Here is a 27,305-nt window from a genome sequence, read left to right as displayed (position 1 = left end):
AATGAAAAGAATTGTGGGTCAAGAAGGAATGTACACTAGTATGCAAAATTGGAGCTCACAATCGTAAAGCAACAGTGAAAAGCCAAAGTTACCATCCATTCAATTTGTTCAGCAAACTAAATCAAAGCAAGTTAAATTTGTTCCAGCAACTATAAAAATGTAAACACTGTATATAAAGGGAAACTACTAGAAGCTAAACAAGAATAGATCAAGAATCAATCTATTTTTATGGCTTTGCCCTTGTCTAAAGGGTCTGCTGCTGAACTGGATGGGGGTGCTGCTGTTGAGGTGGTGGCTGGGATGGAGGTGATGGTGCACAAGTTATGCAGGTCCTTATGCAAGTTTCGGCAAAAATGAAATAACAGGAAGTTAAGTGATGCGAAACTGCATAAGTTATGCACTAAGTTGTGCAGGTTTCGGCAGAAATGAGAAACAGGACAAAAATGAAGTATAAAAACTGCACAAGTTGTGCAGTTTGCCTATGCATAATTCAGCAGAAACAAAAGTTGATAAAATCACTTTGCAAATTTGGAAATTGCAAGGGAAAATGACTTTTAATGTTTAAACTTCATTAAAAATGAGAATTTTTAGCCAAAAAATTGCATGAATCATTAAAAGTTAACATAAAAATTCATCAACATATGCAAATCCAAATTAGTTGCACATTCAAGTTCATGATAGCAAAAATTTCTACACAAAAACTTGTGAGCAATATCATTTCAACTCAAAACCTGCAGCTTGACATTAATCACATTTTAAGCTTAGCAAGAACCAATACCACTGCACTACAATCAGAAAGTTGCATTTATCCATAAAAACAAATCATGCATGCTTAGTTTTTCCAATCTAGCACCATAAAATTGAATAACACAGCCCAATTGAGCTCACAACCACAAAAATGAACCACTCACCATAATACCAACATTAAAGACATAGATATATGAAGATAATACACCCAACCTTAGCCAATAAGAAATAGTTGACAGCATATGCTGTAGAATTAGCTCACAAAAACTTCTTTGCACAAGCTAAAAGAATCTGCAACAAAGGCAACTAAAACAAATCAGTTTTGGGGAAGTAAACAATTAAAACATCAAGTAAGAATAACTTCCCAACAGTGCAATAGCCTCTAGTCCTTCAAAATGCATCTACAAAAGGAAAAATTCAACAATGTCAAAATTGAATTTGAGGGATATTTAAAACAAAAATAATGCAAATAGAATAAACTTAATAAAAATAGAATAAAGAAACTTGGGGTGCCTCCCAAGAGCGCTAATTTATGGTCCTTAGCTTGACCCTTGTCATGCTTCATGGTGGCTGGAATTGGAATTTATTGCCTCTATTTCCAATAGGTGCTTCAATGAATCTATACTTCATTTTCTTTCCATCACATAAGAAGATCCTTGTTGCTTTGTCTAAAAATCCAACCATTTCTTTCTTGACGACCTTTGGTGCATCTTTTTCTTTGAGAGATGGTTGCTTGACCTCACTTTTCTCCACTTGCTCAAGTTGAAAGATTGGTGCCATATGACAAGGTGGATTACTCTTCAAATATTGTGCAAATACAGCCTCTTTTGGATTTTCATCATTGATAGTCCCTTCATGGACAAGACAACTTTTAAGAGAAGCCTTTGGATAACTCTTTCTAAAGTGCTCTTTTGCTAACTCATCAACTATATCAATTCTCAAACAAGAGTCTACATCTTCATGTTGCTTCTTTTTGTCATTGCTAATATTGAAGACTAACTGATCCTCTCCGACTCTAAGAGTAAGCTTTTCACCTTTCACATTAATCGAAGCACCAGCTGTAGCCAGGAAAGGCCTCCCCAAAATGATTGGGATATGAGAATCCTCTTTCATGTCCAAAATGACAAAGTCAACTGGGATGTAAAATTTTCCAACCTTCAGTGGTATATTTTCCAAGATCCCTTCTGGATACTTAATTGATCTGTCTGCCAACTGAAGAGAAATGTGGGTTGGCTTAAGATCTCCCATGTTAAGCTTCTCATAGATGGAGAGAGGCATAAGGCTTATACTAGCCCCTAAATCACATAAAGCTTTTACAGAACATGATTCCCCAATGTGGCATGAAATTGAAAAACTCCCTGGATCTTTGAGCTTTGGAGGAAGTTTCCTTTGGAGGATAGTACTGCATTCCTCAGTTAAAGCTACAGTCTCATAATCTTCAAGTCTTCTTTTGTTTGAGAGAATTTCTTTCAAAAACTTAGCATAAGAAGGCATTTGGGAAAGAGCATCAATAAAAGGCACATTTATATATAGCTTCTTCAAAACCTCTAAGAAATTCCCAAATTGCTTATCAAGCTTGGTTTTTTGAAATCTCTGTGGAAAGGGAAGTTGTGGCTTGTAAGGCTCTGGAGGTATGTATTTCTCTTCTTTCTCTTAAACCTCCTTTTTACCTTTTCTTGCGCTCTCTTGTTTTTCATCTCCCTCAAAATCTTCCTCATTTTCTCTCTTCTCAACTTTTTCACTCTTCTCATTATGCACTATTTTACCACTCCTTAGTGTGATGGCATGACATTTCTCCCTTGGATTTTCTGTTTGACTAGGAAGTTTCCCCATAGAATTGGTACTTGATGAGCATGCTTGTTGTGCAATCTGATTTTCCAGCATCCTATTGTGTGTTTGCATTTGTTCCAGCCTTGCTTTCATCTCTCTCATCTCTTCATCATGCTTAGTTTGGTTAGCAAGAATTTGTTGTAATAAAGCTTCTGTGGTAGAACTTTGTTCTTGCTGTTTTGGTAGAGGTGCAGGATTTGCATTCTTTTGCTGAAAACTAGGTGGTGGTTGCCTAGGTTGTTGGTATTGATGCCCTTGTTGTTGTGGTGAAAAGTTCTGAGTTGAAGCTTGATTTTGCTGATTCTCCTATGAAAAATTGGGATCCAAGCATATGAAGGATAATCTACTCCACAGCTCATTGTTCCTTCTGCATAAGTGACTTGTTGAGAACTTCTAGAGCATGATGATGAACTGACTAGCATACTTAAATCCTCCATTTTCTTAGCAAGGACATTAGTGAGTGCATCAAATTTGGCATTGATCATGTTGAATGGATCAAGCTCATACATTCCAGCAACTTGCCTTTTTTGAGTTGAAGTTGACCCTCTTGGACTACTCCATAGATGACTGTTCTTTGCTATTTTCTCTAACAACTCATAAGCTTCATCTTCATGCTTAATGATGAATTCCCCTCCAGTTTGAGCATCAATGATTGCTCTGATAGCAGGAGTGACATTTGTGTAAAAATTCTGGTTTATCATCCATTTAGGAATGGCATGATGTGGACATTGTCTCTCCAACTCCTTCCATCTCATCCATGACTCATAAAGAGTCTCATCTTCTCTTGGTCTAAAAGCAATCATTTGATTCCTCAACTCTTGAGTTTTTCCAGGTGGAAAGTATTGGGCAAGAAATGCATCAGTGAGCTGCTCCCAATTTGTAATTGAGTTGTGAGGTAAAGAATCAAGCCAATCCAATGCTCTATCTTTCAAAGAGAATGGAAACAATTTTAGCCTTGCTGCATCATCAGACACTCCTGGTTGCTTTTGCATGTCACAAATCATAACAAAATTCTTAAGATGAGTATGAGGATTTTCTGAAGGATGACCCCCGAATTGGGAATTTTGAATCATTTGAAGAACCCCAAAATCCATCTTGTAGCTATTTGCATCAATTCTTGGTCTTGCTATGCTCTCTCTCAAATCATCAAAACGAGGAAATGCATGATCCATCATACTTCCCCTAGGCACATTAGCATTTACAACCTCTTCAACTTGGGCTACATGTTCATTGTTTCGATCATTTCCAACACTACCACCACCAATTCTAATTCTTTCATCAGCCATGTCTGCTTCAATTTCAGTTTCTCTTAAGGCTTCTTTCCTTTTTCTGGTTTCTTTCTTGTTGGCTCTACAAAATTTCTCAATTTCAGGATTAAACAATAAGGATGTGTCACTTGTGCTTCTAGCTCTTCTCATAAAAGATTAAGAGTACCTAAAAAGAACAAACAAACACAAAATGAAAAGATAACAAAGATAAAACTATAAACAAGTAAAATAATCAAGAATTCAATATTAAACAAACAACTCCCCGACAACGATGCCAAAAACTTAATATGTCCCAACCGCAAGTGCACGGGTCGTTCAAGTAGTATAGAAAAAGATATCGTTCCCACGGAGAGTTGTGTTTTCAATTAAATTTTTGATGTAAAATAAAATATGTAAAAATTGTATTTTAATCAAATTAATAAAAGAAATTTAGGAATTTGAAGCATAAGGTATGAAAATGCAAAACTAAATTCAAACAATGACTAATTTAATAATTTGCAAAATAAAGAAATTGATAATATTAATAATGAAAATTAATAAAATGAGATTAAACTAAACACTCAAAAGTAAAATTCCAAGCAATAATTGATAAAAGACGATTCTGGAGTTAAGGGTTCATATTTAAGTCATTTTGGGATTTTCCCTAGCTAGCCCAATCCATGAAATTTATGGGTTTAAAGGAGATTAATTCTAAAATCCTTTGAAAACTCTTTCGAGTGAGACAAAGAGTGCCTTAATTAACTTAATCCTACTTTCGTGGAGTTAAAATTAACCAAGACCCATTAGGTTCTTTAATCAATCTATTAAAACCCTCTTAACCCTTAGTCTATTTCTAGATCTAAGTTAATTAAGTCCAATTTCTTGATTAACTATCACTTGGTTTTCCTTTGATTGCTTCAACCAAGGATTAAGAACATAACTTAATGGGGCCCTTCATTAAGCATGTGAATAAGCACACAAGAAATGGATTAAACCTCATAAATTTCATTAAATTGGGACTAACCCAGTTCAAATCCACAAAAATAACTAAAATATTACATCCCTTACTCCAGAATCAAAGGAAACTACTCACAATCCATGTTTAACACAAGAAATTCTAAGTAAAATAGGAAATAGATCATGAAAATAAACTAAAACTAAAGAAACCCAATACAAGAAAGGTAGGAAATATGCAAGAAAAGAAAGAAAACTCCAAATCTGTCTGGAAATGGAGGGGGTGACGTTTTAGCTCCCCTTTTTGACTCTTCAGCTGCTGCTCCTTTTCTTTTCTTTTTCCTCCCCTCTCTAAAATGGGATAAGGGCCTATTTATATCTTTTTCTCTGACAAGTAGCCCTAAAATGGTATGTTTGAAGTGTATTTTTATGAGGAAATCTTCTGCCAGCTCATTATGAAGACTTTATTGAACTGCATAAGTGGACTGCATAAGTTATGCAGTCCCTTATGCAGTTTTTGGCTGGTTCCTGGGCTCTCTGTGCGAAACTGCATGAGCAGGGTGCAAGACTGCATAAGTTATGCAGTTTTCCGTGAGGTCGCATAAGCAAGGCACGAATCTACATAAGTTATGCGACAACTTATGCAGATTTCGGTAGGTTTGGGACATTGTTTCTTCTCCTTGTGCAGAACTGCACAACTTATGCGGCAAGTTATGCGCAATTTGGCCAATGCATACTTTAACTTTGAAACTTGTTTTTGACATCTTTGACTGTAGAAATCACTCATCAATGGCAAAAATTTTTTTTAGTCCCTCAAAAACACCATTTTTCCTACAAAACAAAGTAAAATTACAAATTAATCCAAAATTGGCAATTATGAAAAACTATCTAAATAACTAATGAAAGTAGCTAAAAGTGACTAATAATCAAATAAAATGGCTATGAAATTAAACCTAAATGACTATGCAAAATGTATGTATCAGGCGACGGATGGATTCTGCAGTAGCAACGTACTTGGTATAGGGGTTCTGGTACTGTATATAAAGGAAGAATTAGTGATGGGATGGATGTTGCTAGAAAGGTTTTCAATTTGCAACTAGATGGAGCATTCAAGAGTTTTGATGCAGAGTGTGAGGTAATGAGCAATATCCGCCATCGCAATCTTGTCAAAATTATAAGTTGTTGCTCTAACATTGACTTGAAGGCATTGGTGTTGGATTACATGCCAAATGGGAGCTTGGAAAAGTTGTTGTACTCTCATAACTATTGTTTGGATATCCTGCAAAGGCTCGACATAATGATAGATGTTGCATCAGCATTGGAATATCTTCATCATGGCTTCTCTAGACCTATTGTTCATTGTGATTTGAAGCCCAGCAATGTCCTGCTAGATGCAAATATGGTTGCTCATGTAGCTGATTTTGGCATCGCCAAGCTCTTAGGTGAAGGAGATTCTATGACACAAACAAGAACCTTGGCCACTATTGGGAATATGGCACCTGGTAATGTTGTAGAATTTTTTGTTCTTTTTATGTAATCCTATATTGTGTAATTTCAACTTCTTAATGACATACTTCAATCTGATGTGTAGAGTATGGATCAGAAGGCATTGTTTCAATGAAAGGAGATGTTTATAGCTTTGGAATACTGTTGATGGAAACATTTAAGAGAAAGAAGCCGACTGATGACATGTTTGGTGGAAGAATGAGCTTGAAGGAATATATAAAGGAAGCATTACCTGATGCAGTAGTTGAAATAGCAGATGCTAATTTGCTGACAGGGGAAGAAAATTTTGCAGATAAGAAAGACGGTGTATCATTCATTTTGGGATTGTCTGTGGAATGCTGTGTTGAAGTTCCTGATGAGAGAAATGGCATAACCCAAGTGCTGTCAACACTCGTTACCATCAGAACTCAATTCTTAGCTACTTTAGCAAAGACTAATGAGATTGGACGATAGGACTGTATGTCATTTTAAAATGGATTAGAAGACGTCTCAAACTCTCGAAATAATCTTAAAATAAATTGAAATCTTTGAATTTGTTTATTTCTCGATGAATTTGAATGGGATACTAGAGGCAAGCCTGCACATTGCTGCGGCCCACCAGTTATTTTTTTTTTTTTTAAGAAGAGCCCTCTAATACTATAATACTATTATATTATTAGCGCGGCAAAGGATAATACAATTATATTATTAATATAAATATCTTTAAAATGTTGATTATTATAAGAGGTTAACTTCTATAGGTATCTTTAAAATTTGTTTATTTATGAAAAAGAAAATATGCTATTTAATATTATTATGATTACTTTGATAATAACACTAATATTTGAAAGAAGAACAGAAAAGCGAATCACTGGCAGAAGATTAGATTCCCATCTAATTAACTAATGTAGGGGGGTAAAAGTATATATTGTGAAAATCACACTCACATAAAATAAAAAATAAAAAATTTAATATGTTTTAATGTAAATCTATTCTACCAATAAATTCACTATAAAAAAAATAATTATACACACTAATTATTTTTATTATTTTCAAAATCATTCAAATAAAACTCACAGAACTCAATACTCTTCTCCACTTTATGAGTTCTCTATAATACATCTATATAATGGCCAACCAATAACTCTCTACTTCATGAGCTCTCTACAATACACCTATATAATCGCCAACCAACTACACATATACATAAGCCATTAAAACCTAATCTTTTTAGAACTCTAATTATTAAATTTTATAATTTAAACTTTACTAAACTTTCTAAATTAATTATATTTCCTAATTTCAATTAGACTCGACTCTAACAGTATATAAACATATTCTCCAAAGAAAACATGGTTATAGCATATCAGCATATAATATATACCTAGTAACTTTTACTAATATCAGCATATAATATATACCTAGTCCTCAATCAGCGTAGGATGATTTAATTCATTTATTGGATTATATAATTTACTAATACAGTTATAATTAAGAGCTATAGGTGATTTAATTCATTTATAACTTTTTTGGTCTTAATTCATTTATAACTTAAATTGTGTATTTTATGATTACTTAGTTTCATACAAAGTGTAATTATTTTATTACAGAAAATAAAATAATTTTACGTAAATTTCTAGCTTATCTTATTAGATTTTTATAAAATGATTATTTTTTTATGTAAAGTAGTTAATTATAAAAATTTTATTAACTTAACGAAAAAAAAACGTCATTTAAAATAACAAATATAATATTTTTAAAAAATTTAGTAAATAATATTTAATAAACCTAAACTTGTTCTATAATTTTAAAATAAAATTTACTATACATAATTCATCTTTTAGATTTTTTTTTAAAAAAATATTATATGTGCTTTTTTTATTTAAGGAAACTTTATTGTTTTTAGTTAAATTAATAAAATTTTTGTAATTAACTAATTTATGGAAAAGAAAATTATTTTACAAAAATCTAATAAGATGAGCAGTGAATTTATGTGAAATTATCTTATCTTTCGTAAAAGTAATTATACTTAGTATGTAATCAAATAACCATAAAATTATATATAGTGTATAATTATTAATTAATATATGTATGTATATACACACATACATTACAATATGTTAATTTAATATAAATATATAATTGTATTAAAATATATATATATATATATATATATATATATATATATATATATATATATATATATATATATATATATATATATAAGCCAAATACATCTTCAGACATCTAATATATATTTTTTTGAACAATTTTTGTGATCCATCACACACCTCAAATTAGAAAAGATATCATATAAACACAAAATTGCACAGTGAACAGGAAAGTAATTTACACACGCTAAACAGCAAGTGAAGAGGAGCTTGTTTGCTTAGCTGGCACCTCAGCTGCATAAAAACAACACTATTTTGGCCAAAATCTCCATCCTTTATAGATCGAAGCCTTCTTGATGATCTTTCCCTGCTAAATATCCTTCAAAAAGAACTCAACCGAGAAATGGAACCACCAACCGGCTTATTGCTAAAAGATGATTTGCACCCTCAGACGTCCCCTCTACTCACACAGTTAATGTAGAATTCACCGGCTCCAAAGGCGGAGCTGTTGCTGCACCATTGGTTGGACCCTCAAGGGTCACCAGCTGAATTCTTAGCTCAGGCTCTGTGCGGCAAATGGGGCAATTAGGTTGCGAAGTTAACCATTTATCTGTACACTGTGAAGTTAACCATTTTTCTGTACACTCCGCATGGAAAGTATGGTTGCAATTAGGTAACAACCTTGCCATTTCTTGATCCTCAAAAACGCTTAAAAAAACAACACGTTCTATTGATGAGGCATCATCATTTTCATCATTGCCAGTTTGCTTGTAGACAAATATGGAAGTGCTTTCTTTGTCAAAAGGCTTATCTTTGGCAGAGGAGACAATCTCTTTACTATCTCGATAGATTTGAAGGAGCAGAACAGTTTCGATTAGATGTGGCACAAAATCCAAATGACAAAGGGGTTAATATGGTGCTTTCTTTGTGAAGCTCAGTTGTGTGGAGTTGATGAGGCAAGGAAGCGATTTCTTGAGGTTGGCAGAGATCCACGACCTGTCATGCGGGAAGCGTATGAGATGTTTAAAGATGGTGATGATCCAGAAAGGCTTTTCACTGCATTTTCTAATGGCCCAGATAATGAATATTTCTATGCTTATTTTATGTTGGGCTATATCATGAATCCCAGAATAAACTAGATGCAACCAAATTCATATAGTTGCTGCATTTATGTCTCCAAGGTTCATTGCCTATGTCGAAACTGGAGCATCAACTGAATTTTGCTGCAACTTGGAAACTACAATTCTTGATAGTTCTGCTTATTCTGGTTTTGATGTTCTTCAGAATGTTAAGAAATCATTTTAAGGCATTACTGAGGTAAGTTGAATGAGGTAAAATGCAAAATTATATGAATAATCTTATTGCATATTTCTTCTTATATAAGATTGCCTTACCTTTGTTGCTTTGTTTTTGTAATACCAAAGAAGACATATTAATAGTTATATTGAGTGATCTGTATTTGGAGCTTCCATTATAATTAATTCATATATTCTATCAAAAAAATATGGGAAGTGCTTCTATTGTTGGTCAATTTGCCATTCATCCTCAAGAACGCTAAATATCTTTACTCTGCATCCTGGAAAATTTGCAAATGCTTCTTTGCCTCAACTTGCAGATATAATTTACTTTGAACCTCCGTTTGCACTCTTAATGCCTCCTTGACTTCATAACCCACATTGATATAGAAAGTACTAATAGTCGGTGAAGAATTACTGCCACCAGGGAAAGGTATGATACAAATAACCCATCCTTGGATGCTTCATCAACACCCTTCCTTGATTGTTTACCCAGTCTATACTTTTGGAGGTGACTGTGTTATAGTCATCAGGCCAGTTCGAGCAAGAGACCATGGCATCCATAGTCACAATAGCGGACTGGTGCTGTGCGTGCCCGATTGTGCTTGAACCATGGAACAAAAGCTCTTTTGATCCACATCCATTATTCTCTACAAAAGGCCTACGTTGGGGCAAGTGAATAGCTTGATTGACTATGGATTTGAGGGCCCCTTAAACCCATTTTCCCATTTTCCAACCCCTTTCCCTATTTTGTTCAACAACCACACAAACTACTGCTTTATCAATAATGAGGCCACCTACAGGACCAGCACACGCCAACTATGCCCAAGGGATCAAGAATAGTGCCAACTGGTGAAAAGATGAGAGAGGGAGAGAGAGGCGATAAACTTGGAGGACAAAGTTCGTGCATGCATGGAGCGGGAACGATGAGATTGCTTGGAATAATCAAGATCCAGCTATGACCAATATCATAATTAGAAGGACCATTAAATTTTCACCATTTGGCAGGCAATTGACATGTCAAGCGCGTGTTGCTCACAATTCTTTCATTGTTTTTGTGTTTAGTTATAACAATTTTTCTAAGTTTAAGTATATTAGGTTTAGATGATAGTTCAAGTGTGTGATAGATAAAAATTGAATAGTATATATGTCTAATTATGTATTTAGCCTATATATATATATATATATATATATATATATATATATATATATATATATATATATATATATATATATATTCTTCAGTTCAGTATGAATTCAGTACTATTCTTAATAAAGATTCACAATCAAACTAAAACAATAAAATTATTTATTGTGAACTAGAAACTTCAATGTGAAATGTTACAAACAAATCAATGTTTGTCACCCAATTTGATAGAGTGAGTTTTTTTTTTTTTTCTAAGCTTCAACTAATTACATTGTTTTTAACAAATTAAAAAAAACATAGTTTATATTTATAAAATTTTAATAAAAATTAGCTTAATTGTCAAAAAATTTAAATATTTTCAGCTTTTCACAATTTTAGTTAATTATTTTAAATTTAATAATTTTAACCTAATTTGAAAGGTTCTTGGATTTTTTAGCCCACCATTAAAATTAGGTTTAAATCCATTAATGTGGTATGATTTTTATTGTTGATTTCTTTCTCTCAGTCAGTTGACTTCTTTCTGTTAGTCAGTTGACGTGTTAGTCGATTAAGACCAACTTTGATCACATATTGCAAAATAAATAATTTTTAAAATTAATTATAATTATAAACTTTGAAAAAAAAAAATCTTTTTGAATGAAACCTAAAAAATTTTACAATTTTATTGTAGGTTAATTTTAATATTTTTAATTATACAAAAATTATAATTAATTTTATGACGATACGTGGGATCTCAAATTTAAGTGAAAACTTAATTATAAAAAAAATAAAAAAGACTAGTCGGATGATGATTTATTTTCTATTTGTCCTCTTCTTTCAATGGGACATGGACTAGTGGGAAGCAATGTCAAATTTTATTTCATTAACAATTTCTCTCTAACTCAGAATACTCTCCTCTTTCTAAAAAGTTCCTACTCTAATATCAGTCCCAGGGGGATTTACCTGGCTGGCCGCCGAACCTCTTCCTTCTTCGTCTTTAGGTTTTTTTTTTCCCTTTAGTTTCTTAGTTCTCTTTTAGTCTCCATAAATGGATTTGTAGTTCCCCTCTACATAGATGAGAATTTTACTTGGTTTTTTAAGAGTTTTAGTGGGGCTATTTGCATGTTGTAGTAAGCTTCTCCTACAGGTTGTGTAGAAGTTTCAAGAAGCAGATCGGCAGGCAGTTGGAGGAGTGGTTCAGAGATGAGTCACTCGTCTTACAGGGCAAATATGAATGGCTTGTTTGCCAAGTCTTGTTTCGGATTCGTCCGACAAGGGTCCAAGTCCCGGTTTTCTAGTGTTCTTTTGCTGCAATTTCTTCTTTGTTTTTATTTGGATCTTTAGCGTTGAGTCAGGGAGATCTTAGTCTGAGTGGGTGCTTAAGAGTGCCTGTGATGGTAATGTTGTTATTGTCCTTTGCTTGTTGATATTGACCAGCAGTGTCCTCATAGTGGCCGGTGAAAGTAGATGGTGATGAAGAGTGATGGGCTATTAATAAAATGGGCTCAGGTGGTCCAGATGTGTCCCTAGGATTTTTATCTTTTAGGGCTTGAGCTTGGAAGAAATTTTACAGTAAACTTTTATGGACTTGACCTTGGAATCCTTCATTTCATCTAATGAAATAAATGTTAAAAAAAAATAACGACCAGTGGAAAGCAGACTCCAAGTTGGAATTCCTGAATATATACAGAATTTTCCACTTACCGAAGCTACTGGGCTCCTACGCCCTAAAATGTTTTCTCTTCAACTTATAACTAAAAAAAATAATGCCTATCCATTCCACTGTAAATAAAAAAAAAAAAAATTAGATGCATTTTGAGATTCTTTTGAAGCTTAAAAAAAAAAAAAAGTCTTATGAGATTTTATATACATGATGTAGGGTATCCACAAGTATATAAGCCATATCAACTAATAAACTGATAAGTCAAGTATCATTCCCATGAAGATTTGCATTTTGGGCTAATGATAATGGAAGTAAATTATAAATGTAAATAAACTTAGTAAAATTGGTTAATCTAAACAACATAAGTAAAGAGCAAAGCAAATAAATTCTTAATCCAAATGCAATTAAACAAAATTAAAAATAGATAATAATATCAAAGACTAATTAATAGTAAAAATGATTTCAGAGTTAGGGTTTATGGATAAATTAATTGGGGTTGGTCTTGGTTAATCTAATTTTAAGAGAAAATAGAGTTTGAAGGTGATTGATTCTAAAGTCCTTTGATATCTTTTTCAAACAAATCAAAGTGTATTTTAAAAAAACCAAACCTACTTTCGTACAATATTTGATTCAATTAAAACCCATTAAGTTTTGTAACCAATCAATGAATCCTCTTAAATTCTTAGTTTATTTCTAAATCTAAGTGATTTTAAGTTCTAATTCTTTATTATCTATCAATGATTTTCACCTTTCGATTTTTTAATCAAATATTAAGACAATACCTAATGGGTACCAATATTAGGCAAGTAAAATAGGCGCACAAGGATAAGAATTAAAACTCATATTTATATAAAATTTAGAATAAACCTGTCCAAATCCACAAATTAATCTAAAACATGATTTCCAACTCTGAAATCTAAAAATTCTACTCACTTTTGTTGATATTTACAAGAGCAAATGATGAAAAAGTAAAGAAAAACATGATAAGGGAGTAGAAATAGAAAAACTAAGGTAGAAGAACTCAAAATCTCGAAATTTTGGAGTTTTGAAAAGTGGTGGCAGTAGCTCCTTTATCCAGGATTAAAGTTTCTCCTCCTTTTCTATTTTTGTGATTTTTCTCCTCTTCTTACTTCTTACTTATTAGGGCAAAAACTAGAAAAAAAAATGCTTTTATATGGTCCCAAAATTACCCTAAAATAGGTCTAAAAATGGATAAGGATCAATGAATGGATAAGAGATGAGGTGTGAAAATTTTTAGATCAGCAGAGTTTTTCACGCTTTGAGTTGCTTGCTGATGAAGTTGCTTACCCTAAGCAACATCTTAAGCAAATTCCAGGTTCTGGATTGCCTGTTTGCACAGGGTAAGCAACATCTTAAACAAATCTAGGCTAGTTTTGTGTAGCAATAATTTTTTCGCTTATGCTAGACTTCCAGCTTTACCAGAGCCACATCTTAAGCACCTTGATATACCCTAAGCAGGATCTTAAGCAACTTCTCATGCAATCTCAATAGGTTTTATGTTCAAAACTCTAAAGATGCTAGAATTAAGCTGCGCTTTAATTGCGACTTGCCCTGTGTCATAGGTTAAGCAATGTGACATACCATAAACAACATCTCAAGCAATATCTTAAGCAAATCTTGGCAAACTTAATTTCTAAAGCATAATTCTTCAACTCTTCTCCATACTTAAAGGTTCCAATTTTCTTCATACCATCTCCTAATGCATCATTGACCTTAAAGTTACCACAAAACCTATTAAAAACATCAAATTTACAAAAAGTTAAATATAAATTAACTAAAATTAAGAAATAAGCTAAAAACATAAAAAGTACTTAATTATAAGCAAAATGGATGCAAAATTACCCTAAAATGCTTAATGAGATGAGTGCAATAATACACTACAACAAATATAGGTTTTAACAATACTTTTGAAACATCATTTTATAAATGATGTTAAAATGATAAATAATATCAAGTAACGTATTTTGACATCAATATAGCATATAAAGTAATAAATAATATATACAATATTATTTATAATAGCACTATAAATTAGTATAAAAGTGTTAAAAACTTTAGGTTATGGAGTTATAGACATCACTGTATACTTGCTGATAATTCTTATTAATAATATGATTTAAATTTTTAACAGCATATAAGGCATGCTCTTAAAGCCTAAATTTGTTGTAGTGATAAAAAAAAGTAATCTTATAAAAATAATTTTAATATTATTATATTATTTTTCATTTTTTTTTAAATTTACTAGATAAAATATAGTAATCAAATTGAAAAACTAGATCTCCAATTAAAAATGAAAAAAAATATCAAGCAAAAGATATAACTGAATTGATACATTCAGCTTTGATTCAAATTTTTTTAAAATTATTTTTTATTATTTAATTCTAATAGGAGATCAAAATTATAATTTCAGAGTCCTCAATATTAGTTTAGTACCACTATTAAGCCGCATTTTTTTAGTTTTGATTTTGACGATTCAAAAACTATACTTGATTGGATATTTAGTATCAAAACACTTCTTCTTTTATTTATATTATTTGGTGGTAAAACATTTATAATAGCGTTTAGAGGTTAAGAAAGTATTTCATCAAAAGTTATCCCACCTAATTATTGAGTGAGTATTTTGACTAAAAGCAATAAGATGATATTACTGCTTTTATATCTAACAGTTAATACACCAGTTTTTTTACCGAACACTTTTATTTTAAATTACTATTTAAATAACTAACCACTAATATTTAATAGCTAACAGTTAACAATTATTATAATAATTAATATTACCGAACAAGCCTTAATAAAAGTTTTTCCATATATAGTTTGCACCCTTCGGTCTCCTGTTGCAGAAGTAGCATTCACTTCTTCACTTAATAATATCTCTCTTTAATTTATTTCCCTCAAAACATTTGCAATTTTTCTATGAATATTTCATCAATCTTAGCTTCTAAATTAATCACAAGAACTTTGTTTTCTTCTTTCCATTTCAACTTGTTGGTTTACCAATACCTTATATTATATAAAATTAAATTTCATAATGTTATTGTTCATATATATATGCTTCCTGATGTATTATTTCTATTTATCAACTATAGTTTCAATTTTGCTGCACGGATGGTCCCACAAAACCTTTAAGAATATGCAACCTTTAATCTATTTATTTGTCCACATGCACTCAGTCTCTTTTGATCACTTTTGATGAAACCTTTATTTATTCTTTCAAGCACTGTAAATTTTATTTTCCCTTGAATTAAACCACAAGAATCTTTCATTTTCTCACCAACCTCATGCATAAATTAATGGCAAAAATAAGAACTTGTTTTCTCTATGGCATTATTATAGCTTTATCACTTTCAATCTTCTCGTGTTGCTTAGCTTCTGCAGCAACACTCGACCTCAGCGTAGATCAACATGTTCTTCTTACTCTGAAACAACATATCACTCTCAACGCTCAAAATTAATTATTTGGCTACCAACTGGTCCACCAATACCTCTATATGTAGCTAGATTGGTGTCTCTTGTTGCCTCACCAATAACAGAGTCATAGCTCTGAACCTTTCTTTCATGGGTCCTGCGTTACAGGCACTATCCCTCCACACAGAGCGAACCTGTCTTTCCTCTCTGAGCTAAGTCTCGCCAACAATAGTTTCCATGGCTCTCTGCCAACGGAACTGGCTTATCTTCGTCGATTGAGACATAACAACTTCGGATTAAACAATTTCACTGATGGATTGGTTGGCAACTTATTATGCCACTTTAGACTGCAGGAACAAAAAGGTGTATTTCCACACATCTGGTGTGGAAGAGTTTAGCTTTGATGGTGACAGGAGCATAGCTCCATATAATTTGGTGTCAGCAATTAGTGCTAGAAAAATATTAAGGCGTGGATGTCAAGGGTATTTGGCATTGGTGAGAGATACATCTGTAGAATGTGTCAACATGAAAAAAGCTCCTATTGTTAGAGAATTCATGGATGTCTTCCCTGAGGAGCTTCCAGGGTTGCCACCAGGAAAGGAAATAGAGTTCTGCATTGATGTTGTTCCGGGTACAAACCCCATATCAATGCCACCTTACAAGATGGCACCAGCAGAATTGAAAGAGCTAAAGGAGCAACTATAGGAGCTTTTGGACAAGGGTTTCATACGTCCGAGCACTTCACACTGGGGTGCTCCTGTTCTATTTGTGAGAAAGAAAGATGGGTCATTGAGGTTGTGCATTGACTATAGACAGCTGAACAGGGTGACTGTAAAGAACAAGTATCCACTTCCTCGGATCGATGACCTGTTTGATCAACTCCAAGGAGCTAGATTCTTTTCTAAGATAGACCTATGATCAGGCTACCATCAGTTGAGAATCAGGATTGAGGATGTGTCCAAGACAGCATTCAGGACAAGATACGGTCATTATGAGTTCTTGGTGATGTCTTTTGAACTCACTAATGCACCAGCAGCCTTTATGGACTTGATGAACAGGGTGTTCAGGCCATTCCTGGACCGTTTTGTCATCGTATTCATAGATAACATTTCGGTATACTCTCGGACCGAGGAAGAACACGTGTGGCATTTGAGGATGGTGTTGCAGACTTTGAGGGAGCACCAGCTATATGCGAAATTTTCAAAATGTGAATTTTGGCTAGAAAGCATCTCATTCTTGGGAAACGTGGTTTCTAGTGAAGGAATTCAAGTGGATCCCAAGAAAATTGAGGTTGTAACTGATTAGCTTAGGCCTACAACAGTCATTGAGGTGCGAAGTTTTCTGGGCCTAGCTGGCTACTATAGGCGTTTTGTGCAGGATTTTTCTAGGATAGCAGCTCCCCTAACTAAGTTGACTCAGAAGAATGTTCCATTCATTTGGATAGATGATTGTGAGGAGAGTTTCCAGAAGCTTAAGGAGTGTCTAACCACCGCCCTTGTGTTGACACTACCGATGAGTGGTGAAGGACATGCAGTGTACTGTGATGCCTCCAGGGTTGGCGCCTGATGCAGAATGGAAAAGTAGTGACTTATGCTTTAAGGCAGCTAAAGAGGCATGAGCAAAACTACCCCACCCATGATTTGGAAATGGCGGCTGTCGTATTTGCAATAAAGATTTGGAGACACTACCTGTATGGTGAAGTGTGCGAGATATACACCGATCACAAGAGTTTGAAGTACATCTTCCAACAGAGGGATTTAAACTTGAGACAGAGGAGATGGATGGAGCTTCTGAAGGACTATGATTATACCATCCAGTACCACCCTGGAAAGGCCAATGTAGTAGTAGATGCTTTGAGCAGAAAGTCTTCTGGCAGCTTGGCGCATATATCAGCGGAGAAGAGACCGTTGATTCAGGAAGTACATGAGTTAATGGATCAAGGTCTGATCTTAGATCTTTCAGATGAGGGGGTTTTGTTGGCTCATTTTTCAGTGAGACCAGACTTGCGAGACAGAGTTAGAGTTTCCCAGCACAGAAACCAGCAATTAATGAAGATCATAGAAAGAGTACAGCAGGATGAAGGTGGTGAGTTTGGATTTGCCAGTGATGGCGCCCTTATGCAAGGTTCCAGGATATGTGTGCCCGATATGGACAATCTCAGAAATGAAATCATGCGAGAGCCACACTATACACTGTACAATGTCCACCCAGGCTCCACCAAGATGTACCATGATGTGAAAGATAGCTATTGGTGGAATGGCATGAAGAGAGATATAGCAGACTTCGTGTCCAAGTGCTTGACTTGTCAGAAGGTGAAGTTTGAACACCAGAAGCCATCAGGGAAGCTGCAAGAGCTCTCTATCCCAGAATGGAAGTGAGAAATGATTACTATGGATTTTGTGACTGGGTTGCCTCGTACCACGCGAGGATCTGATTCAATATGGGTAATTATAGACCGCCTAACTAAATTAGCTCATTTCTTGCCTGTGAAAACTACATATTCTGTGGCACAGTACGCCCGGCTCTATATTCGAGAAATAGTCAGATTGCATGGAGTTCCGGCTTTCATAATATCTGACAGAGGGCCCCAATTCACTTCTTAGTTTTGGAGAAAGTTGCAGGAGGCACTTGGCACACAGTTGAACTTTAGTATAGCTTTCCACCCTCAGACAGATGGACAGTCTGAAAGGACAATCCAAACACTGGAAGACATGCTCTGCATGTGTGTTTTGGATTTTGGAGGTCAATGGGATGATCAGCTACCTTTGGTGGAGTTTGCCTACAACAACAGTTATCATTCCAGTATAGGGATGGCACCCTATGAGGCACTATATGGCAGAAAGTGTAGGTCTCCTCTGTGTTGGACGGAGATGGAAGAAGTGAAGGTGCATGATGTAGACCTAGTACAGTACATTTCAGAGATAGTTCCTTTAATCAGGGAACGATTGAAAGCAGCTTTCAGTAGGCAGCAGAGTTATGCAGATCCCAGACGGAGGGATGTGGAGTTTGCAGTAGGCGACTATGTATTCCTGAAGGTTTCTCCGATGAAGGGAGTCATGAGATTTGGAAAGAAGGGCAAGTTGGCACCTCGGTATATTGGACCTTTTGAGGTTATTGATAGTGTTGGAGCAGTTGCTTACTGGTTAGAGTTACACCCAACCTTTCTCATGTTCATCCTGTATTCCACATCTCCATGCTTAGGAAATACATACCTGATCCTTCTTATGTGCTACAGCTGGATGTAGTAGAGCTGAAAGAAAACCTGACATTTGAGGAGCAACCTGTAGCCATAGTGGACTACCAAGTGAGGCAGCTAAGATCAAAACAGATCCCTATGGTTAAGGTTTTGTGGAGGAGTCAGTCAGTGAAAGAGTGCACCTGGGAGTCAGAGCAGGACATGCGTAGCAAGTACCCTTATCTATTCAATGTGCAATTCTGTACTTTTTTCTGCCTTGTGTAAAAATTCAAGGATGAATTTTTTGTAAGGGGAGAAGAATGTAACACCCCAAATTTTAAATTTATTATTTAATGAGTAAATAATAATATTTTAAATTATTTAAATTTTAGGAAATTATTTGAAATTTTTCAGATTTTCGAAATCGGGTTTGATTTCCTGAAAATATAAAACTTTGATATTTTTAAAAATTAATTTAAAGACTACGTGGCAAAACTAAAAATATATTTGAACTCTACTAATTTTTCTGAGTTTTCTAGAATTTTTTCGAAATTTTTGGGCCTCGTTTTCGGTTCCAAGACAGAGTAAAAATTCAAAATTTTGTATTCTAAATCGGACCGACCGAATCAAATCGGACCGGATCGGACTGATCGAATTGGACCGACCTTTTCTTTTCTTCTTCTTCCCTTCCCCATGCGTCCCGTCCCTCTTCCTCTCTCTCCCGTTTTCTCTCTCCTCCCTCCTCCCCAGGCCTCGCCGCTACCACCCAGCCTTCCCCACCTCGCCGGCGCACCGCCCCAGTGCCTTCCCATGGCCGGCCGACGCTCCAGGCGGCCGAAAAACGCGAGCGAAGACCCACTTGTGAGCGCTCGCCGCTTCAGCTTTCCGGTCGAAATCTGGCCAATCCAGCCACTAATTGGGCCGGGTCTTATGTGAAACACTATCTACACCTCGAGAACTTTCCATAGACACCAAGAACACCAAAATCTATCAAGCGGTTTGCCCAATTTTTGTTCTTGAAGTTTTAGCCCATTTTGACTTTTGGGCTAGATTTCTCTTAAACCGTGAACCCCATGAGAAAACTGAGAGTACCAGAGCACTCCACTCTTCGAGAGCTTCGCGGCAATATAAATTTCGAAATTTTTCAACACTGTTTTTCGGTAGGTCCCATGAAACTTCCTAGTATTTTTCCGAGCATTAAATGAGCTTAGAAAATTTCGTAAAAATTATATACTAACCCCCGTGTTGTAGGCTTCGTGTAGGTACTTTCAATTCGCCAAAATTCGACGGTTGACCGGGTCTGTGAAGTTCCAGCCAGACAGACCAGCTATTGAAAAAGTCTTGGAATTAGTTCGAAATTTTGGCTACCCCACCACTGTCAAACGTCTCGAGCGCGTCCCCAGAGTCGGAATCGATATAGGTAAACCCGAACCTCACTTTTTCGTAATTTTCTAGTGCTTGAATTGGATTAAAAATTCATAAAATATTCGTGGTAGCTCAGAAAATCATAATTCCTTTTGCATTAGCTTAGTAATGATGCTAAGGACCGCGGGGCAAAGTTTTAGAATTTTTAGAACTCATTTGGGTAGTTTTTGCAAGAGGGTTAAATTATGAGGACTAAACTGTAATTTTACATGTTATGATTGATGACTGTTTGGATGGGCCCAGGAGGGGCTGTGTGATGTGATTGAGTTGTGGATATATGGTTTGTGGATATGGAAGTGTGTTTTAAGCCTTTTTGCAGGTTGGGTAGGTCCTAGGTATAGGGGAGACTCTGCCGGATTTTCGGTACGACTTAGGACATATTTAGTCTTTTCTTGGTTTGTATTGAGTCAATTGTATTAAATAATTATAATAAAATTGTCAGGTGAGCCGGGACAGCCTTCCTCCTCCGCCCAGCCGCCACAGTGACTTCGGTTGAGTCTGTGAGTAAAATATTAATTTTAATTGTAATTTCGATATTATTATATGTTCAAGCATGCCCATGCATCACTTATATGTATATATCTATGTAATTAAACTCTAGGCAGGTTTTATATTGTATTCATAACTGTTAAAGTGCCATGGATGATGTTGTGGTAATTTGGAGCAGTGTGCGTGCATTGGCGTGTGTGTGATGTGGTGTTGGCTATGGACAGGACGGTTAGACACGGCTTGAGATCTTCGCTGGGACCCGGTCCTTCAGGGTAGACACGGCTTGAGTTCTTCGCTGTGACCCCGATTTGGTTATTTAAGCGAAAGTCCGAGCTTGAGTTCTTCGCTGGCACAGTTTGGATTAAGAGGGCTGTACAGGGGATCAGCTCCCATATATATATTGTTTGACATTATCGGGTGTGTGAGTGCTTCAAATTACCTTTTTGCTGTTATGATGTGAAAATATTGACGATGTTGCATTTCACTTCACAGGGTGCATTAGCTTTAGATAGCTATAGAGATTATGGTTAAAATTAATATTTTACTCTCTGAGTTGAACACTCACTCCTGTTCATTATTTTTCCAGGCTACAGGAGAATATTTGTTGTGGTTAACCTGCTTTTCTTCTTCGCAGGTCGTTTATTAATATTTGTATAATTCTATTAACTCCTATAATTTTCGCATGTGTTAGAAATATTTATTTGATTTGGGTCTGTAATATAATTACCATGTTGGACCTGTAAACTTATTATATGCATATATGTTGGACTGGATGAGGGAGCTGAGCTCCCATTTATTTTTGTGACATTTGAGTATGTGGAGGGTGAGCTGAGCTCCCCAATTGACTATATATTGTGTTTACAGGTCGGGTGAGTAAAAAACTCCCCGTTGAAAGGTCCATTTTATGGCCGGACTCTGTCCAGTTGGATTCTTGAAATTGGGTCCAAATGGGCTTTAGATTTGGGTTGAGGAATAGTTAGGCTTACTACGGGCCTCGGGGGCTTTAGGCTGGCCCAGATCCTAGTGCTGGTCCGGCCTATAGGTTGGGTCATGACAAAATATTAATATTTACTCATAAAATAATAAATTTAAAATTAGGGGTGTTACAATTTATAAATTAAATGTAATTTTATATATATTAATTATTTAATTTCATTGATTAATAGCTATTAAGTTTAAATTAATATCAAAATCATACCAAATAACTTGAAAATAAAGTCTAAATTTTAAAACCCATTAAAACTCAAAAGCTGATTAGTTCGAACCAAATCAAAACGAAATAGAACAGTTCGATTCGATTCAATTTTTTATTCATATCAATTTGATTTCTAAAATATAATAATTTTATTAATTCAATTTTAATAGTTGTGAATAGAATCGAATAACCAGCCTTATTTGCCATCCATTTATTTTCTTTTTTTTATATAATTTTTTTAATATAAAAACTGAAACACCATTCTCATAGAAGAAGGCCCATAGACTACAGCAACCAGGGCCTCCACTAATCCAAAATAAGATTGGGTCAGTTGAAGGACCTCTCTGAGACTCCACAAAATAGTAAAATAGTTGCGGCCTGTCCTCATCCACACCCACACACCTACAAAAACAATAATTATTTTTTTAATGCTATATTTTAATACAATAAAAAATTATTAGATATAAATATAACTCAACTCAACTCAACTCAACTAAGTCTTTATCCAAAAAATTTGGAGTCGGCTATATGGATTCGATTTCTCCACTCTAAATGATTTTGAGTTAAATCCTCAGAAATGTGTAATGCTTATAGGTCATGTTGTACTACTCTCCTCAAAGTCAATTTAGGTCTACCCATTTTTTTTCTTTCTATCATCTAACCTAATGTGCTCTACTTGTCTAACTGGAGCCTCCGTATGTCTACGCTTCACATAACCAAACCACCTCAATCTCCCTTCTCTCAATTTATCCTCAATTGGCACCACTCCTACCTTTTCTCTAATACTCTCATTATGGACTTTATCTAGTCTAGTATGACCACTCATCCACCTTAACATTCTCATCTCTGCAACTCTTATCTTAGACACATATAACTCCTTCAGTGCCCAACACTCACTACCATATGACATAGCCAGTCGTATGGCTGTACAGTAAAATTTTCCTTTCAACTTATTGGGAATATTGCGATCACATAAAACTCCCGTGGCACGTCTCCACTTCAACCATCCGGCTTTAATCCTATGACTAACATCCTCCTCACATCCCCCATCTACTTGAAGGACTGAGCCGAGATATTTAAAATGATTACTTTGGGACAGTACCACTCTATCCAAACTAACTCATTCCCTATCACCAGTTTTACCTTCACTGAACTTGCAATGCATGTATTCTGTCTTTGTTCTACTTAACTTAAAGCCCTTTGACTCTAGAGTACTTCTCCAAAGCTCTAGCTTTCTATTGACTTTTTCTCGCGTCTCATCTATCAGAATAATATCATCCACAAATATCATGCACTAAGGAATACTCTCTTGTATATATTTCGTCAATTCATCTAAAACTAATGTAAAAAGGTAAGGGCTTATAGCTGATCCTTGGTGTAATCCAATTGAGATCGAAAAATCTCTTATGTCCCCTCCCACTGTGCGCACAATAGTAGTTGCTCTTTCATACATATCCTTCAACACTTGTATGTACTTAATAGATATCCTCTTTTATTCTAACACACTCCATAAGACATCTCTTGAAACACTATTATAAGCCTTCTCCAAATCAATAAAAACTATGTGTAGATCTTTCTTCACATCTCTATATTTCTCCATCAAGCTTCTAATGAGAAAGATCGCTTCCATAGTTGAACGACCGGGCATGAAGCCAAATTGATTGAGAGAGATAGAAGTATCATGACTTAATCGATGCTCCACAACTCTCTCTTACAACTTCATAGTATGACTCATGAGTTTAATTCCCCTATAGTTTGAGCAACTCTGTATGTCTCCATTATTTTTAAAAATAGGTACTAAAATACTCCTCCTCCATTCATCAGATATTTTCTTTGAGTTTAGAATCTTATTAAATAATTTAGTTAACCATGCCACTCCCATATCTCCCAAACACTTCCACACTTCAATTTCCATTGGGTCCACAGGCTTTACCAACTTTCATTCTCTTAAGTGCTTCCTTTACTTCTAAAGATCTAATCCTTCTAGTATAATTCATATTCTTTTCTATTGTTCTATAGTCTATATTCACGCTATTATCGTTTTGACTATTATTAAAGAGATCATTAAAATAATTTCTCCATCTTTCTTTAATGTCCTCATCTTTCACTAACACTTTTTCTTCTTTATCCTTAATGCACCTAACTTGATTGAGATCTTGACATTTCCTTTCTCTCCTCCTTGCTAATCTATAAATATCTTTTTCTCCTTCTTTAGTTCCAAGTTTCTCATATAACTTTTCAAAGGCCTGCGCTCTTGCTTGACTAACTGCCTTTTTTGCCTCTTTCTTTGCTATCTTGTACTGTTCATATGCCTCATTATTGTCACATTTAGGTAATTTCTTATACCATTTCCTTTTTCTCTTCACTGCCTTTTGTACTTCCTCATTCCACCACCATCTCTCTTTTGAGGGTGGTCCATGTTCTTTAGACTCTCAAAGTACTTTTCTAGCTACTTCTCTAATATTTGATGTCATCTATATCCACATATCATTGGCCTCCATATCCAGCTTCCATGCTTCGGACTTGAGTAGCTCATTTTTTAACTTCACTTGCTTTACTCCTTTGAACTCCCACCACTTTGTTCGAGCTACACTATTTCTTCTGACCTTACTTGAATTATTCCTAAACTTGACATCCAAGACCACTAATCAATGTTGACTTGTTAAAGCCTCTCCTGGAATGACCTTGTAATCCTTGCATAAAGCTCTATTTGTCTTCCTGGTTAAGAGGAAGTCGATTTGGCTTCTATGTTGCTCACTTTTGAAAGTAACTAAATGCGACTCTCTTTTTATGAAGTAGGTATTTGCTAATATTAGGTCGTATGCCATAGCAAAATCTATGATGCTTTTTCCTTCCTTATTTCGACTGCCAAAACCAAAATCTCCATGAACATTCTCATAACATTGCCTATCACTTCCTACATGTCCATTCAAATCTCCACCAATGAAAACATTCTCTTCATTCGGTATGCTTTACATTAAATCATCCATATCTTTTCAAAACCTTTGTTTACTCTCACTATCTAGTCCTATTTGTGGGGCATGAGCACTAACTACATTTATTGTTTCTCCTTTTAGTACTAGCTTTACTAGTATAATTCTATCTCATACTCTTTTCACAGCTATTACAGCGTCTTTCAATGTCCTGTCTATGATTATGCCTACTCCGTTCTTGTTTCTCTCTTTCCGGTAAACCACAGTTTGTACCATGAATTACTCACTTTCTTGCTTTTCTCTCCTACTCATTTAGTCTCCTGAATGCAAGCAATATTCACTCTTCTCCTTTCTAAGGTATCCACAAGCTCCATTAATTTTCCTGTAAGTGATCCAACATTCCAAGTACCAACCCTGATCCTCCTCCTATCCTGTTCCTTCCTAATTGATCTCCTTCTATGATATCTTCTATTGTTTTCTTTATCTACCTTGTGTTCTGTTCCATTATCTGTTCTACTATCTGTCCTATGGACTAACTTCTTTACCCACACCCATCCATGATGTGGGAACCCTTGCTCACTTAACACCACACTCGGGCGTTGGTATGGCGCATCGCTTTCGGTGAACGCCCTATACCCTTGCATATTTCTCATTACACCCTGACTCCGATATAGCGCATCGTAAGTAGAGGACGCCCCAACATTTATATCATTTGAATCCATATCATAAGGTATGACTAAATTTTTACGCTGGTTGTCACCAACTGCAACCCTCATCCTTTATCCGGGCTCGGGACCGGCTAAGTACAAACTACTTAGGCGGAGTTATTAGATATAAATATATATTCTAATTAATTTACTTTCCCTGCATTCTATTATTTTTTACTACTTCCAAAAACAAGTAAAAGTTAATTTTTTTTTCCCAATCACTATCTTATTAAACTTTTTTAATTATTTTATTGATGAATAGTTAATATTGCTTTAGATCAAATAATTACATTAAAATATTAAAAAGTAGGTGTACATCAAAACATAAATTGAATAAGAAAATATTTTCTAGCAAAACAAACATGACATTAATCAATAGCTAATATATATATATATATATATATATGAAAAGAAAACTAACCCAGTTTCAAGAGAGAATGGAAGATTGCCCTTATAACCAGGCAAAAACCAAGAAAATGCAAAAACGCAAACTCATGAAGAAAATGCTTCGCTTAATTTGTTTTGTTGGGTAATTGATATGACATCGTCTTCACAAGAAGCATTGTATAGAAATATCATCTCATTAACAAAACAAATTATATCAATTGGCTTAAGCTTCTTAAAAAAAAAAAAAATCGTGATAAATTAAAAAAAAAAACAATGGGTGTCATTTTTTATTTTTTATTTTTAAATCAATGAGTCATAGATTCGAGTGGTACGATTTTATAATTGTATATATGTGTGTGTGATTGATATCGTATGTTACAGAACGTTTTCTTCCTTTAAATGATAATTTTCATATTTTTAAGTGTTACAAATAAAATCAATTGAGTTTTGAATGTATAATGGACTTTTATTTATTCTATGGACTTTTATATAATATAATATAATATATAATTTATGAAATTTATAATACATAAGACCCAACAAAATAAATTTAAATTAATAAATAAAATAAATATTTAAATTCAGTTCAGCTTAATTCATACTTTAACGTAATTCGATTAACATTAATTTTTAATTATTTTAATTTAAATTAATCAACCAACTAGTTTCACGTTTAGCACGAGGCATGCAACGTGACAGCGATGGCATTAGTCTCTCACCTTGTCTGGCAGGCATTGAAGTTTTAAGCCCACAGACAATGAGCATCTAGTCGCCGATTAAGCATTCTGAAGTAGTACGACGAAAATTAATTGTAAAATCATCAGACTTAAAGCAAGACGGCGACGTATGTCTATCAGGCGATGTTCCATTTTTCTCCTGCTAAATGCGCATAAAGGCCCCTGTATTTCTGCTAAATATGCAATTGAGCCCTTCATGTTCTATTTTATTCAACTTAATGCACAATTTTTAGTTGATGTTCAATTGAATCATTTGAGCAATAAAATACAATTATAAAATACATTCATACATCCAAAATAAATGCATTTTATAAATAAATGCATTTTATTGGCTTCACTGCCACAGTTTTGGGCTCAACTAATCAGCTTTCTA

General features: G+C 34.6%; 1 protein-coding gene and 1 non-coding gene across 2 annotated transcripts; both read left to right on the top strand.

The window, feature by feature from the left end:
* The first annotated feature begins 228 nt into the window (after positions 1 to 228).
* Positions 229 to 6,737, top strand: LOC131177236 (probable LRR receptor-like serine/threonine-protein kinase At3g47570). The gene is made up of 3 exons (XM_058142201.1): positions 229 to 329; positions 5,802 to 6,280; positions 6,370 to 6,737. The coding sequence occupies exons 1-3, from the start codon at positions 229 to 231 to the stop codon at positions 6,735 to 6,737; spliced, it is 948 nt and encodes a 315-aa protein (XP_057998184.1).
* On the top strand, positions 3,289 to 3,396 carry LOC131177241 (small nucleolar RNA R71). Its single transcript, XR_009146837.1, has one exon. It is a non-coding gene; the product is annotated as a small nucleolar RNA R71 (small nucleolar RNA).
* Positions 6,738 to 27,305: the final 20,568 nt, after the last annotated feature.

This window comes from Hevea brasiliensis, unplaced genomic scaffold (genome assembly GCF_030052815.1).
Source record: "Hevea brasiliensis isolate MT/VB/25A 57/8 unplaced genomic scaffold, ASM3005281v1 Scaf374, whole genome shotgun sequence".
Lineage (NCBI taxonomy): Eukaryota > Viridiplantae > Streptophyta > Magnoliopsida > Malpighiales > Euphorbiaceae > Hevea > Hevea brasiliensis.
Note: the sequence above shows the minus strand (reverse complement) of the source record. Positions and strands in the feature narration are given on the sequence as shown.